This window comes from Pseudorasbora parva, chromosome 3, assembly GCF_024679245.1.
Source record: "Pseudorasbora parva isolate DD20220531a chromosome 3, ASM2467924v1, whole genome shotgun sequence".
NCBI lineage: Eukaryota > Metazoa > Chordata > Actinopteri > Cypriniformes > Gobionidae > Pseudorasbora > Pseudorasbora parva.
The window spans coordinates 50,179,389-50,195,944 of NC_090174.1; the positions used below are offsets into that span (position 1 = coordinate 50,179,389).

The 16,556-nt window shown below is 38.9% G+C and overlaps 1 protein-coding gene across 10 annotated transcripts in view; it reads right to left on the reverse strand.

The window, feature by feature from the left end:
- Positions 1-16,556, reverse strand: part of fbrsl1 (fibrosin-like 1) — a 372,630-nt gene that overhangs the window by 59,065 nt on the left and 297,009 nt on the right. For 7 of the 10 annotated variants that reach the window (XM_067439376.1, XM_067439374.1, XM_067439373.1 and 4 more), the window contains one exon: positions 8,993-9,028. The exons of the other annotated variants lie outside the window; for them this stretch is intronic. In XM_067439376.1, the coding sequence (XP_067295477.1) occupies positions 8,993-9,028 (36 nt within the window). The remainder of the gene's footprint in view (positions 1-8,992; positions 9,029-16,556) is intronic. 10 annotated transcript variants of the gene reach the window in all.

Sequence of the window (16,556 nt, forward strand, 5' to 3'; positions counted from 1 at the left end):
TTTAAGAACAAAAAAAGTAAAAAAGCATGAATATTGATTAAAAAACAAACAATAGTACTAATTTCAATGGCAAAAATGATCTGATATTTCATGGCTTTACATAACTGTTAGATGGATTAAAACTTTATTTTTAAGGGTGTAGCTCAGAAAATTCTCTACAATGAAGACTAGTTGGCTACCAAACCGCATAAAGTAAAATTTATAGACAGAAAAACCGATTACACAAATAGCTAGTGGCTTGTCGAGCCAAGCTTTACCGCACACGGTGCTTGGCGGACGTCACATCGTACAGAGTGCGGTTTGAGCACCTATCTAAATAGTGGTCGTCTAACTAGCCCAGCACAGGCCACTGTTTGCACAGGCTCTCTCTCAGCTCTCTGATGTTGCCACAGTGCTAAACTGCACAGCTGTTGTGCAATCTGTGGCGGTGTTAATTACCCTAATGTGAACGGCAGCTTGTCAGCCCCACACTAACAAAGAGGCCTTATGGTTTTAATGTTGGCCATCTTTCGTTCACCCTCCCCTTCTGCTTTTCACTTTTTCTTTGCCCTTTCGCCATCTTAAACCTTCTCTTCTTTCCCCTCACTTTTGCATCTTCTTTCTCAGTCTTCATTCATCTCCCATTTCTTACTCTCCTTACCCTGGCGGACCACCCGTCGTATAATTCTACACGTCCCTGGAAGAAGAAGAAGAAGAAGAAAAAAAAACATCTAATGAAACCTTCCTTCGCAAATCTGCTTAGTAAGGAGAGAAAGCGGCTAAGAGACCAGATTAAACAAGGATTTAATCCAGTGCCAGTGAAAGGGCTTAAAAGGAAATATGAGAGCAGTGAATGGTAGAACGCAGATGCCCTGAAAGGAAGGGAAGGCGGTAAATCTGAAACAATCACTGCACATCTGACTTAGCATCTGTAAAAGCCTTGGAGACCTCCAGCTAAGAGAGAGCCATTTTTCACAAAACTTCCTGGAACACTTTCATATGAAAGACTTTGTTTGAGTCCACTTTATCAGCCACATTAAAATCACAAGAGGCTTTATAAACAATAATTTCTCCAGACTTGGATATTTAAAAGAAATATTGCAAAATGCATTTCCCCCACACACACCTCTTAGTGGGCATACTGTACTTTACATCCTTGCTAGATGGACTCATCTCCACTCCTAAAATCCTAAAGCAGGTCTGAGATAGTTACAAAAGAGCAAATAGCGTCAGCAATGAATTTCTCAAGCAGCATAACTGTAAATTATACCAATGTGGCACTTATTTCAGGTGGCATGCAGTTTTACTCTTCCTTCCTCTCCTCTTCAGTCTCTTTCCTCTACTATTAGAGGGAAAGAACAGCTGGTAAATGGCATGTCTGGGTTGTGGGCCTCCATAATTTTCCACATCACACAAGGCACATATAAAGGTGACAAAAGACGCACAAGTGCCTGACCGGAAAGCACAGCATTGAGGAATGCAGGAAAAAGTCACATTTGGGACAAATAAGATCTTCATAGGGCTTCATCTACATTAATCGGGATATATCTGAAAACTGTCATCTTTGCATGAACGTAATATGAAGATTGTACAAAGCAACACTATTAAAGTGAATAGCAGGCCCAACACAACCACAGATACACATGGGTCCAATAACGTTTCACAGTCCACAGCGTTTTCACATGTGTCCACTTCACTTGGGAGACTAGGTCTTCAAGAAGCTCAATGTGTCTCAGTGTGGATGAAAGATGCATTTTTATCCGGATTATTTTTGCATGTAGCTTAAATCTCGATGCTCACTCAAGAATCTAGACACTGTCAGGCCTGCAACCAAACCCACTTTCACACACTCGACATATACTCCTGATAAAACACATTCAAGGTAGAGAAAGAGACACCCTGCACAAAAGAGACAGGACGCCTTTGGTGCGCCATTCTTTCATTGCACAAAAAAGCAGGGCACTATGCACCCATGCACAATGGCTAATTGGAATGGGATCACACAAGATTAAAGAGAGAGGTCTTGGAATTATTCATCCGCCTGCCTCTGTGTTTGAAGTGTAGTGGCTGTGGTTAATCTGCAAGGCTTTGACAAAACAACAGCAACGGCGCAGCCGGCCAGCGTGACCCAAGCAGAGGAATAACTCCCGACATCCAGCTTTAGCGTCTCCGTGGCAGACAAACACAGTGTGCCGTGTGCACCGGGCCCCGTTCAGCTGCATCCGCTGTGTGCAGCCAGCTTGAAATCCAGCTCACCCTGCCAGTGAGTCACTGACCTATGATTTTCAACAATACCTGGAGGTATTCAAAAGGCCTTGGCACATTGCTGTTGTGTGCTCGTGTGAAAGCGTGTGAGCGTTTGACATTTAGAAGGAAAAAAATGACAGGAGAAAAAAAAGACGATGGGACATCACAAAGCTTAGAGGGCTTTACCAAGAGTAAAGTGATAAGAAAGGGGGAAAAGAGAAAAAAAATGGGAAACATGGGCTATATTGTTAAGGCAGTTCATTGTCTGCCCATCTAAACCCTCAATGCATTTTACTTCTTTTTAGGGTTACGTTCTACAAAAAATATATAATTTATAGTATTCAAATAGCGGCTTCACAGAATTTTTTTTCTTTTTTCTAGAAAAATATAATATAATAGGTAAAGTTTTATTTTAAGGTGATGTAGTTACATGTAACTACATGTACTTACTATAGCAATAACAGTAAATGATGCATAATCCCAAACGTCACTCTATTTGTAAGTACATGTTGTAAATTAATATTACTCAGTACGTGTTAAGTACAACGTAACTACCTCACCTTAAATAAATAATATAATATAATGGCATTGTGTAGTTTTTTTCTGTTTGCTGTACATCTAAAAGTCACAATAAATACCAAAATCTTCTTTATTGACAATGGCAAAATACTTTAAATGGGTTGTGTTAGAACGCTTAAAAACAAAGATCCCATATAATGGAGGTTTCACATTAGTGCCCTAGAATAACTATTTTCAGTTTCCCAAAGAACCTTTTAGTGAAGAGTAGGTCTTAAAAGAACCATTTTTAAAAATCTAAAGAACCTTTTTCCACTGTAAAGAAGTATTTGGGGAATAGAAAGGGTCATGAATGTTAAAGGTTCTTCATGTAACCACAGATACATATCAGTTTAGTCCAAATTTTCACAAAAATTTCACCTATTTCCAGAGAACGGAAATTAATATAAAATAATATAATAAAATGTTCACTTTTATATCTTTAGAGGAATAACACATATCAAAAATGCAGGGTAGTTTATCTTATATGATAGCTATGTACATGGTAACACCCTTGATAACACAAAACAAATCTGCCTAATCACCAACATTAATGAACCCAGTTTACAGCCGAATAAATCAAGCCATTATGTAGATTAGACGAAAACATACATTTCCCTTCCCTGCTCTGTGCCTGTCTACATTTATCATGTCTTACTCTTACAAAACTCCATTTTTTTCTCTTCGGACTAAGAGGATTCAAGATGTTAGCTTCGTGCCGGAAGGTCTGTCATATCAGGCTGGGCTGTGATCTGCCTCGACTCTTATATTACAAATAGCTGGCAGATTTTTCCTCACCCTCTTATCAGGACTGCGAGCCAGGCCCCCGCCATATCTGCTCTCTGCGCCTGATAAGTGGAGGGTTTGAAGATACGAACGAGGGAGCGTTTGCAAGCTAATTCCAGAGCTGCATCTGCACAAGATTAAGATTAGCCTCTGGCCACGGGAAAAAAAGAAGAAATATACATTCGATTTGAGGAAGGTGAAGGTGAATGCTGGAATTCTGCTTCACTTACTGCTATTTCATATCGTAAATACTCTAAGAAAGTCTTGCTACGGGGTGTAATGAAAGTAGAAATCTTTTTTTTGACAAAAATACACATATTCACCCAACTATCTTCTGAAATTTCAACCAGCAAAGTATGTGCGCTCTTTCCCCAAGTTAATTCTGTGACCTCCCAACCACCTGTCCCTGACAGTACAGAGAGGAGAAGCTCTCATGTCAATTAGATAGTCTATCTTCTTATAAGCTGTAAATCTGAAATCATACAGCTGAGCAATGCGCAAAACTATTTGCTGCATTAACTGTGCGCTCATAAAACATTATGCAATGCGAGTAACATATAATTATCATAGATCAACATATTACACACCCGCAATGTAAAATGATGCAGTGCAAGTCATAAACATGATTTGCGAAGGTGGCAGCGAGTATCTTAAATGGTCCCGAATGCAAATCCTCTATGCAAATCTCATTCAAAGTGCTAATGCTGAGAGACAACAAACCACCATAATCTTTGATCTATGCTCTGCCCAGCCTGAGGCAAACTGTTTACATCACCATATGCAAGTCTGTGACGTTTAATTCATTCTCTTCATTCAAAATAAGCTAAAACTCAAACTCATGTCTCATATTTGTTCCCATGTACAAAACAATTGGTAGATTTGACATCAAAATGGAAGGCTCTGGAAGCTCAAACAACCAAGGCATCTTATATGCAAAGGGCTTATAGGTAACCTTGAACGGTTGATTAGGCAGAGCCTAGATCCTATGCAATATGAAATGAATGCAACTCGATATACAGTGGCAGAGCTTGAGAAATGTAAACCATATGTGTAAAGACAGAAATAAAGAATGTCAAAGGGTCAATGATAAAAAGGAGGTAATAAAAAGATGAAAAGTTCTTAGAAATTACATCTTTACTTATATTAGTGCGTACATTTGGAGCATATTCAATAAAAATGCTGACGTAATGCCTATAGAATTGAAGAGGTATAACCAGGTAACAACAACTATTTTCCTCACACATTTGGTAAATGGACTGCATTTATATAGCGCTTTTATCCAAAGCGCTTTACATTTTGCCTCATATTCACCCATTCATACACATCCAGCTCGTCGGGAGCAGCTGGGGTTCGGTGTCTTGCTCATGGACACTTCGACACTTGGTCAGGTGTAACCGGGGATTGAACCACCAACCTTCTGGTTTGTAGACAACCTACATGAACCACTGAGCCACTGCCGCACTATGTATTTTATATGCATTTAAGACGCATGAGTGTGCATGTCATTATTTTCAATCCCAAAAAAGTTCTTGTTTTTAGAAATAAAGAATTGATTCCATTACTTTATTTTATCAGAACAAAAAACTCTTCTTCATAAAAGGCCAAATATGTGATACTGTTATGACCTTGGAACAACCATCAGGTTATAAAGTGGTTGATCATATTCATATGTTTTTTTATTAATATTTTTATTTTATATCACATGACAACAAAATGGCTTCCTGCAGATTGGTAATACCACCCTGACTTGTATTTGGTGGACCAAAGTTTTTCCGAGAATTAGTACAGCATAACTGGTTATTCTGATTGTTTTTTTTTGTTTTTTTTTACATGAAAATATACAAAATGAAATAACAATAAAAAGCTAAATGGCAAACTATGTTTTTTAGATTTAAAATATAAACAAACGAAAAAATAATACAACCTCATGACGGTTGCACCACCTAGACACCTTTACTTACTTTTAATTCTGAAATTGAAAACATGTGCATCAATGAAATGGTGTACTGGAATTTTTATGTATTACTGAATATATATATATATATATATATTCAGTAATACATAAAAATTCCAGATTCCAGTAGTCAAAGTAGTATAGGGACTAATATAAACGATAAATACAGTAATAAATATGTAGTCATGCCTGTGATATGCAAAGCAAGAGAAACAAATTAAGTAAAGGGGGAAAAAATCTCAATACAAAAAGCAAGACCTTGAGAGAGGTAAACTCCATATGTATACAAAGAAATAAAAATGTCAGATGTTGTTTTTTATCGTTTGCTTCTGCATAAAAGAACAGCAAAGCTGCAAAACACAAAGCGCACGTACGTACACACACAATAATTGCATTAAACCGAATGAAACTCAGTGACTTCACGTAGTAAATTGCTTGTGATATCAGCGCGTGAGGGAAAGAACACATTCAATCTCTAGAACAAAACCTGAACCGCTATTTGGTTCAAGCCTTATTCATAAGTCTTCAGACAAATTCGGTGTGGTTTTTATTTATCTTTTTCCCCTCCTTTTTTTCTTTTTAAAACGCCAATTCAAAAAGATTGTGATCAAATTATTTCCGGCAAACAAAATATAACAAGGTTTCAGGAGCATTCAAGACAAATTCATCATCGTAGGCTCATTCTTTATGGAAAATATATCCTTACCGAATTCTATATGAGATTCGCTTCCATCGGAGAAGAATTGGCAAAGGTGACAAATAAATGCAATTCCGTTACATCCAGTATATGCCGTATGAAAGCTACGGCAGATATTTTTCTCCGCCGAGCTCGCGTAGATCGCCACCGACTGAAGGCGGACAAGAAATACGAACCTGTCCCAACAATAAATCTTCAGAGGAACGTTTTTAACGACTGCGGTGGCGAAAGCTGTCAGAAGCGTTGGGTATTTTCAACGACAGATCAGACAGATTGATATCTGTTCAGCAATGAGTCATACATTCCTCACTCAGGTGAATAGAATCAGGTTTTTAGTCAAGGTAAGGTGAAGGCGATAGATATGAATCCCAAGTCGTGGAAGCTCCTATGACAGATCATTAACAATAGATTCCCAGCAGAAGTACCGCTCTCTTTCACAGCCAAAAACACCGCAGAACAACATTCCATGGATTTGAGCTCTTGGTAATCTCGTTTATCTCGAATAAGTGAGCGAATCCATTCGTTTTCGACGTATCTGGAAGGTTTTAAAAGTCTCCACACGAATTGAGCGCGTCCAGCGCCTCCGCTGCGCGAGGCTCTCCAGGCACATACGGGAGCGAGTGTTCCGTGAGCGCGCGCTGAAGTGCGCTTCAAGCGGCCACTCCGCTGGGTGTGTTAAAAAAAAAAAAAAAAAAACATGCACAGGACAAGACCAAAGCAATCGATGTATGAGAGGCGGAGCTTACACCAGCCTTTTTCTTTCTTTAAAAAATTTTTTTTCACTCTTAAAGACATTTATAAGAAATGTCACATGTAGCCTATGACTTACAATTCCAGGCAAATGATTACTACATTTTCTCCTAAACCTACTCCTAAACCTGCCAAAGTATTATTTTAGCCTACTATTATTGTAAAATTCCCGTAAGGTGTTCACAAACAGGGATATTCAACCTCGACCCAAAGAGAGGTGTGTGTGTGTGTCTGAACATACATACATAGCCTACATACATACATACATACAGACACACACATTTATATAGATAGATAGATAGATAGATAGATAGATAGATAGATAGATAGATAGATATATAGATAGATAGATAGATAGATAGATAGATAGATAGATAGATAGATAGATAGATAGATAGATAGATAGATAGATAGATAGATAGATAGATAGATCTCAGTTATTGATAATTTCATTTAGTCACAACTAGATGAAATAGGTTCCGACAGTTTCTGAATCTGTGCTTGAAAAGGATGATAAGTCTGAATTTAGTCTGCAAGTGGGTCAATTCGGTGAGATCAGATTTGTTCAGCAGTCAAATCACATTAATGGACAAAAGTGTCAAAGACCAAGAGTAAAGGCCACACTTTCTAAAGAGAATTCTTCCTTAAATGTTATCAGAAAGAATAATAGCACATCTTGTGTTTTATTGAGGGCTTGACCTATAAACTGTGCAGACAATGTAATACAGCTTGACTGAATCAAAGCAATTTCTCACCAAGGGATTTAAGCTGCGTCTGGCCTTAATAAGAACCAAATTAAAGGCATCTTTTCAACACTAAAAAAGTGTTGAAAACTAAGCAACCAGTGTTTTCCTGTTTCGTTTTGACCAGTGGCTAAATAGTGTAGCCTGCTCCATAAGGCATGCAATTTCTGCGGTACTTCTAGGAAGTTTTTGCATGGAATGCAAAGCTTGTAATTATTTACCAGCTGATTGTGATTATAGGTCATCCCCTTTCCTGCACACTTCCTATTAAAACCATCAGGCATTCAGAGAAAAAGAGCACATGGAATTGAGACAACCCGCAGACAGGCAGAGAGATCATGAATAAGGTAACAATGGCCATACTATCTTTTATCCTGATTAGTTTATTGCACTAAGAATATAAATTGAATCTTCTAAATGGCTACAGCATCATACAAATATAATTCATAAAAAAAATCTCAGTACCAACAATAACTTGAGGCCTCTGAGTTCAGCGAGGGTGGAAAATGAGCAGATTAACATTTACAAACTTATCTTTGTGAATTTTTGTTCTAAACACCGACATATCGTCTCTGATAGGCCCTGAACAGAATATGTTTGTGAAGATGCAACATTGTGTTATGGCACTAACCATAGCACTGAGACAATAATAGGTTTTCACTTTGCCAAGGGAACTCTTGGAATATCTGTCTATAGATCTGTTTTTGCTACTAGGCACATCTGATGACAGAAGAACGATTTTAACTTTCCCCTGGCTATCTATTATCATGGGCAGACAACATCTACGGAATGAAGGACAGAACTGGAAATTCAAAGTCATGTAAAGCTTGAAAGAACGATACGACGGTGCAAGCTGGTTCGCGACAAAAAGCACCACCCCAAGTTCTGAGTGCAATAAAGACAAAACGGAAAGAAAGAGGCGAGACCAAGCTAGGGATAGAAATGGAGGAAGAAAGAGAGAAAAAGGCAGAGTGAGAGAAAGACGCTCAAATTGCCTCAGGTTGCCTTTCAGCTATCTTTCCCTGTAGATTCATCTGTCAGAGCTCAACCAAGAGAGAGACAGAGAGTGAGAGAGAGTGCAGGCCTCATTGGGCATCTCATCCTCAGGCTTAACAATCCAATATTGGTTGTTGCCGAAGATAATTATGCCCCTCTGATGATGGAACACCTTGGGCAAGTTACAGCAATTTGCATCACCAAACACGGCAGATCAGCATAAAGGGAGGAAGGTTTAAAGGGATAGTTCACTGAAAAATGAAAATTCTCTTATTATTTACTCACCCTCATGTCGTTCCAAACCATACGAAATTCCTTCGTCTGTGGAATGCGAAAAGGACAACTGTCATTGCTTTGTTCCATATGAATTCGCAGTGACTGTGTGTTACGTATTAAATATGAAGCAAAAAGCATATTTATTCCAATTCTCCGAAAGACAAACAATAGCTTTGTATAAAGAACAGACTAAATTTCAGGCCTGCGGGTAACTAGCACTGATTCAAATGAATCAACTGAATCAACAACTCAAAAGAACAATTCGTTCGGAAATCAGACTGATTTGGATAAAATCAAGTTGTACATTAACAGCTCACTAGAGGGCGAGAATATCAGTGAATACACAAATAAGGCTTAAGGAGACTTGCCAGTAAGGAATAGCCATCATTTCATTGTCTCAGTTAACTATAGACCCGATACACTCCGACTATGGGTAACCAATTTCTAGCTAAAATATCCTTGAATTTGGATACATTTCATCTTTGCCAAAATAACTTGAGAGATGTTTGATATTCCATCATGTAAGCAAAGTCAACATTGATTACAAGGTGTTTGGTTAAATTTCTTTGAAATTGATGACTAATCTATTCTTGGGCTATGATTAGACTTCTATTTAATTTTTCATTGACATCCCATATTTTTCCTTGTTTTAGCCTAGATGCCAGGGCTGTGTTTGGACAGCTAATAAGGTGTCTTTTAAATTTCTTGTTGCGTTAGATATATATAGGAAGACAATGCATGCCTATTACTTATGAATAAGAGAAAGTGAAACTCCCAATATGGCGAATCGCGTCACTGCCGCAGCAGTTAGAAGCTCTGGTTGCTATAGAAACACGCAGAGCTCTGAGACTCATGTTTAGGATTGCGCATGCGCTTTAGCTTTGTCCAGGCTGGAAAATGCTGTTTTTTGTTGTTGTTGCCATGATTCAAGCATTCAGAAACCAAATTTACGAGACAGTTATTGTCAGATTCCATTGGTGATTTTAAATGTGAAATTTAATCGTAAGCTTGGTGATTAGTTTGGGAGAATCTGATGTTATCCTATCAAAGAGAACTGCACTTGCATGCCCGAGAAGTGTTTCAAATATGGCTGCAGAGTATATATGACATATTTACACATGACAGTCATTGTATGGAAAAAATGTTCACTAAAAAATAAATTAAAAGAAGCATATGATTTTAAAATAATGTAAATAATGACAGACTCAAATTCATGCATATAAATTCTATCGTTTTAAACCTCCTGCCACTTTCCCTTTATTTTTAATCATGTAAATGGTAAACATTTTTCTTTGCTGACAGATGAGGTCAACACGGCCATTTCTGTGCTCTCCCAAACACCTTTGCATCTACTTTACATGGTTTCTGTTTGTGTCATTCAAAAGAGTTAAATGAGTGGATGTGTGTGTGTGTGTGTGTGTGTGTGTGTGTGTGTGTGTGTGTGTGTGTGTGTGTGTGTGTGTGTGTGTGTGTGTGTGTGTGTGTGTGTGTGTTTGGAAGGACTTGGAATGTGTTGTTATGAAAGGACGTTCATTTTAACTTAAGCGCAAATAAATAAATATAGACCTATAATAAATGTGTGGGGCACAGAGTGTTATTTAAAATTGTGGCTATAAATCACTCAAATCAGCATCTGAAAGTCCATGATAGAAGCCAGTCCAGATATGTTCTGCAAACACAGGAAGTGATTTATCAAAGCGCTTACACAAATTTTCTTTAATCATCGGTTAGTGTTTGACCACATAGCTACAAAATGATGCCTTTTGAAGTCGCTCGGCCTGTTGGCTAAAGAATGCGCAAGATTATACCACACATTCCACCAATCGTGTTTGGTAATAAATGCACACCTGACAAGTACAGCATTTGGAAATGTAAACATTTCAGAACCACAGTCTTTTAGAACTTTGCAAGAACTCGGAGGCTAAGCAAGAACCACCAAGATGAGACATTTCTGTGGTGGGGACAGATTTTCACAACAGAAGAACTCAGAAAAGCAGCCTAACGTAGTTATCGTTCTCATGAATATTTATAACTTCTCATGAGCGATTTCTCATTTTCATCCTATTTTTCTGCACCATTACTGCAACCATTTAAAATGGATCAGAGAGAGAAACTAGGAGCGAAAGAGAGAGTCTAGGGAGAAAAAAAAAACAGTGGCATTATTTTTCCATAATAAAATTTTCCTGCCTTAACAAGATAAAAGTAAATTGCGCACTGACTCAGAAAGTGTGAAAGGCATTCTAGAATGAATTTTTCATGTGCATTGATAATTTAATATGTTGTGGCGCCAATTTATCAGATTTCAGAGTCGTTGCCGCTCTTTTTTTTCTGAGGAGAATAACAAGGATATGATCTCGCTTTCTGAGAGCTTTCCGAACAATGTCACAGAAAAAAGGTGTTCACTATGATTGGATGAAAAAAAAAAAACCCTCCTCAGAGAGACTTAATATAACTTGCTCTCATTTTCCTACTACTGAACGCACTAACAAGACGACACGGCGAACTCAACTGAACAACACGTGTTCTAAATTCTTCACATTATTCATGCCGGCTGGAATGCTATCATTCCATATGGAGAACATCCAAATTGGATGCCCAGGTAAAATGCTCATGGGACTAGTGAGGCATGTAAATGTGGAAGGAAATGCTAAAGATCCAGCATCGTCATCCCAGGTGCGGATAAATTATGATACACGTAAAGACAAAAGCATCACATTGTTCTTCACGGAACGGCAACAGTTAAAGCAGTCTGGCTGCGCCTGCGGCAGAGGATGATAAAGTATTATTTATCATGAGGAACAGCTACTGGCCCAGTGAAGGGAGAGAGGGAGGTAGAGAGAGAGGTAGAGAGATTAAATATAAGGTTACCACAGCTAGGACCTAATCTATTCAGAGACAAATGCCGGGTCTCGGAAGCACATTTGTTGTGCGCCCCCGAGGTTTAACAGCCGGCATTATGGTTCCATTTCTCATCATTAGCAAGCCTACATCAATGTCCCCACTAAGGGGTCAGCTCTGGGAATAGATCCAAGGGCTGTGTCAGGCCAGGAAGAGAGGAAAAAGGGGAGGGGCGCTGAGAAATATCTCTCTCTTTGTGCGCGTGTGCGTGGGGGACGTGCTGTGAGCCATCTCTTATCGTACTACGAGAGATCCATATGGTTTTACATGCTTGTGTACACGAGTATTTGCATAAGCCACTTTGCATGCACGTTTGACACAAATGAGGGTAAGATGCAGAGTGCAACAGGAAAAAAAAGAAACAGATAGAAGGATGGAATCAGTTGAAAAGACCGAGAGGCAGAAACGGGAAAGACAAAAGACAGAAAGAATCAAGAGTGATGTATCTGTCTGCAGCACGTGTGTCCCCTCGCCTACCATATGCTGCTGCATTTCACGCTAGTAGATTTGAATGCGGACACAAGCATTTCAGGTCTTTTTTTCCCCCTCATCCAGCAGCCCTGCCTTTTTCCGCCGTGTTAGTAGATATGTTAATCCGCTGGCATTCATCTGAACTACAGTGGCTCTGGAATAGTTTTCCAGACCCACGCGTCAGAGCTCCAACCCAGCCGCGGGCAGCAGATGCTCCTGCAGACTTACCCCAGCCGCAAACTGGGCTTTCAGGCTTCCCACTGAGAGCTTCCCTGCCTCCTTGTAGAGCTCCAGAAGTGTATAATAAGCCCCCTTGAGGAAAAGAAAAGGATGGAGAAAAAAAGAAGGAGAAAAAAAAGAAGAAAAAGAAGTGTGGAAGGTCTAAGAGCAGGAAAACAACAGCTTGGTTACACTGGAGGCTGCATTAGCACATGACTGATTTCAGATGGGCAATTTGAGTCTTTTCAGCTAAGCAGCGGTCACCATGTCAATATTGTTATTCAATTATAACTCAAAATCTATGGCATCATCACCTTTTTTCTACTAAAATTGTATATGGATGAAGAAAGAAAGACAAACTGACAGTGGTGGAAATAAACGTTTTCCTTAAATGTATTAATTAGGGCTGGGAATTTCTTCATTTCATACATACACCGAACAGGCATAACATTATGACCTCATGTAAGCATCAGATTTGGACCATGGAGCAATGGAATAAGGTGGCCTGGTCTGATGAATAACATTTTCTTTCACATCACGTGGCTGGCTGGGTGTATAGCTTACCTGGGGAACACATGACACCAGGATGCACTATGGGAAGACAAGCTGGCAGAGGTAGTGTGATGCTTTGGGCAATGTTCTGCTAGAAAAACCTTGAGTCCTGCCATCCATGTAGATGTTACTTTGAGACATACCACCAACCTAAGCTTTTTTTGCAGACATGTGCATCCTTTCATGGAAACTGTGTTCCCTGGTGGCTGTGGCCTCTTTCAGCAGGTTATTGTGATCTGAGCCAGAGTAGGGCTGGGCAATATGGCTGAAAACTGTATAGCGATATAAGTGTTTCACAATAATCATAGAGTTTTTTATGAACTATTTAAAATAAGGACCCGGAGAAAAATATATCATATTTAACATTTTAAACTTGCCTCAATTATTTCTTTGTACCGTTGAGATGCTTTGTCATAAGGCACTGATGAACAGTAACGTTACCTCGCCATGTCGTTTCAAAGAATAGCACAGCAGCGAGCAAGGCAGGTATAAAACCCTCTCCAAACGCATGAGGTGCACACAATCAGCAGAGACAAAAATATGAACAAGGCTTAGGGGGTTAAACAAGTTTGTGGTAGGTGTCTTGGTGGGTACGATGGTCTTGCATAATTTGCTGATGACATTGGTCTGGACTTAAAGAATCCAAAAAAATGCCATACTGGCGAGCTGACTTGTTTTTCTGTTTCCCGTCATACTCGCTTGCCTGAAGGAGGTTTCTAACCTCCTTCAGGCACCTCCTTCTGCTGCACTAATTTTCGGGTTGATCTCCAAACTTGACACTGTTACATGATTGGCTGTTAGCGTGTAACTTCATAAGTTGCTAGGTTACCAGAGAGTGAGTGCATTTGTTCATGCAACCAAACTTGCTTCGCAACCTCTGGTTTCTTCTGATGGAAAAAAAACCCTATATATATATATATATATATATATATATATATATATATATATATATATATATATATATATATATATATATATATATATATATATATATATATATATTTATCAAACGCATTTTTACTGATTACTTGTCTGTATATCTATATAGTTTTATCACCCAGTCATACTTAGAGCATGATTGTTCCCGCTGGTGCGTTGCGTGAATACACTTGTAGGCTCACTCTTATCCAAGGTAAATCATCAACACTATCATCCCTTACATGTATTTTATTTAACTAAATACAAATTCATCAGATAAAACTTTTTTTGCCCACCCTAATACGTTTTGCTTTCTCATTCACGTGAATCGTAGCACAGTTTCCGCGTAACCGAACTCAGACTACCTCCTTCAAGCATTCTCAAATAGGTACCCCTGAGCTCAGCTGAGCTCACATGACAGCTTTCACATTACCAATTTATAATTTGAACCGTGCCCTGTGTCAAACAACTGGGTCAGAGCATCTCCAAAACTGCAGCTCTTGTGGCATGTTCCTGGTCTGCGGTGGTCTGTATCTATTAAAAGTGGTCCAAGGAAGGAGCAGTGGTGAGCCGGCAACAGCAGGATCATGGGTGGCAAAGGCTCATTGATGCACGTAGGGAGAGAAGACTGGCCTGTGTGGTCTGATCAAACAGACAAGCTACTGTAGCTCAAATTGCTACAGAAGAAGAAGTTAATGCTGAAAGGTGTCTGAATACACAGTACATCAAAGTTTGTTGCATATGCGGCTGCATAGGCGCAGACCAGTCAGGACTAGGTCTCAATCCAATCAAGCAACTCTGGGGTCAGGGCTGTTTTGGCAACAAAAGGGGACCAACACAATATTAGAATACATAGGAAGATGGTCATAATAATATGCCTGATCTAGGGATGGTGAAAACTAAACATTTTCTTGACCGACCACTGAGCCTCATTAGCCGGTTGAAACCAGTTAACTGATTAGTTTAAAATATGCTGCGCTACTTGAAAAAACAACCACGAGCCGCGCCTGCAATTTCGCAACTCTGTCGCATATGATCTCTCTGCCGCTCTGCCTCCCGCTCTCAAACACACACTGTCACCGCCTCCTTTCCACTCATGTCATTTTTAAAAAATCCTCTACAGCGCGTAACATGAGTCCCGCAAATGCGGCGCTGAGGAGCTTGTTTGTAATTGACAAAGAAATGTCTTAGTTTCGAAATGGTTTGGGTACAAGGTGATCGCGTTGAAAATAAAGGCATTTGTCTAGCGTAAGAAGCTCATTTGAAACATTGCCGCGGATCATTTAAGAAAATGACAGCTTCGAAGAGACGCCGCTTTAGTTCAAGGTAGTGCTAACAATAATAAAGAGAGATGATGATCAACAACTTATGTGTTACCACTGAAATGTAGATGTAATATATTTCCAAATGTAAGCCCATCTTATGCAGAATGCATGCTTCATACTGTGGTCTGCCCTGACTCTAACCTCGAGTGTTTTAGCCTGTTTACTTTTTGCAAACCTTGTGAGCACAAACCCAAACGTTGTGACCTTGCGCCAAATGTTTTTATTGGTTTATTAAGTACAAACAGGCAAGTTATGAAAAATTGAGTGTGAGGGATTTGTTCACTTCACACAAAAAGATTTTGGAATGAGATGGCTAACTGTAGTAGCGTTTAGTCCACTGTCTATAATAGCCTAATTTAGAGATCACCTTTTCTTTTAAGCGACAACGGTCAAACAGTCATCGGTTAACATCCCTAGCCTGATTGGTGTAAATTTCTTACTGAGAAGGAACATTTTAATATATAAATAATAATAATAATATTACATAATATTGCATCTGTTCATCCGGTAATCTATAAAAATATTTCATCATCAGAAGTTGATGTTGTTCCAGTAACCACTCTGATGAATTGAGTACATTCAGGTAAACAAAAAAACCTTTTGTATATACATGAATCAGACTACACTGTGCTCTTTGAAAATTCAGCCCTAATTTTAATAACTATCACACAGTTGATTCTAACTGTAACCTGTAATTCACTGTAGGGATAACAACGCTCAAAAGGGATAATTATGTTGACCACTCATGAGGTTGTATTTCAAATATGCAACCTTACTGAAATTAAACACACACTTTTCATTTTAACAAGAAATCAAGCTTTAAAAGGGAGATAGAAAGGAAAAGTGAAGTTGAGAAAGAAAAAAAAATCCTCCAGTGAATAACAAATCAACAGCAAGCAAATGAAATGAATTGAGTTAGGAATATCACATTACCATCATTAAATTACATTTACGACAGTAGATTTCAAATCGAATTACCAAATACAAGCCAGCTGTTTACACGGCCCTGCTCTATGAACCGTAGTCGTACACTTGGAACACCAATCGACCTTGGAAACACAACATAAACAAACCGCAGGGTCAGCTAATCAAATTCAGGTGAACTGTAAATTCTGTGTTGACAAAAAGAAAGAAAAGTCATGAGGAATAATGAGCACTTGTATAACAAGCTTTCTGCATTTAGCATGTTG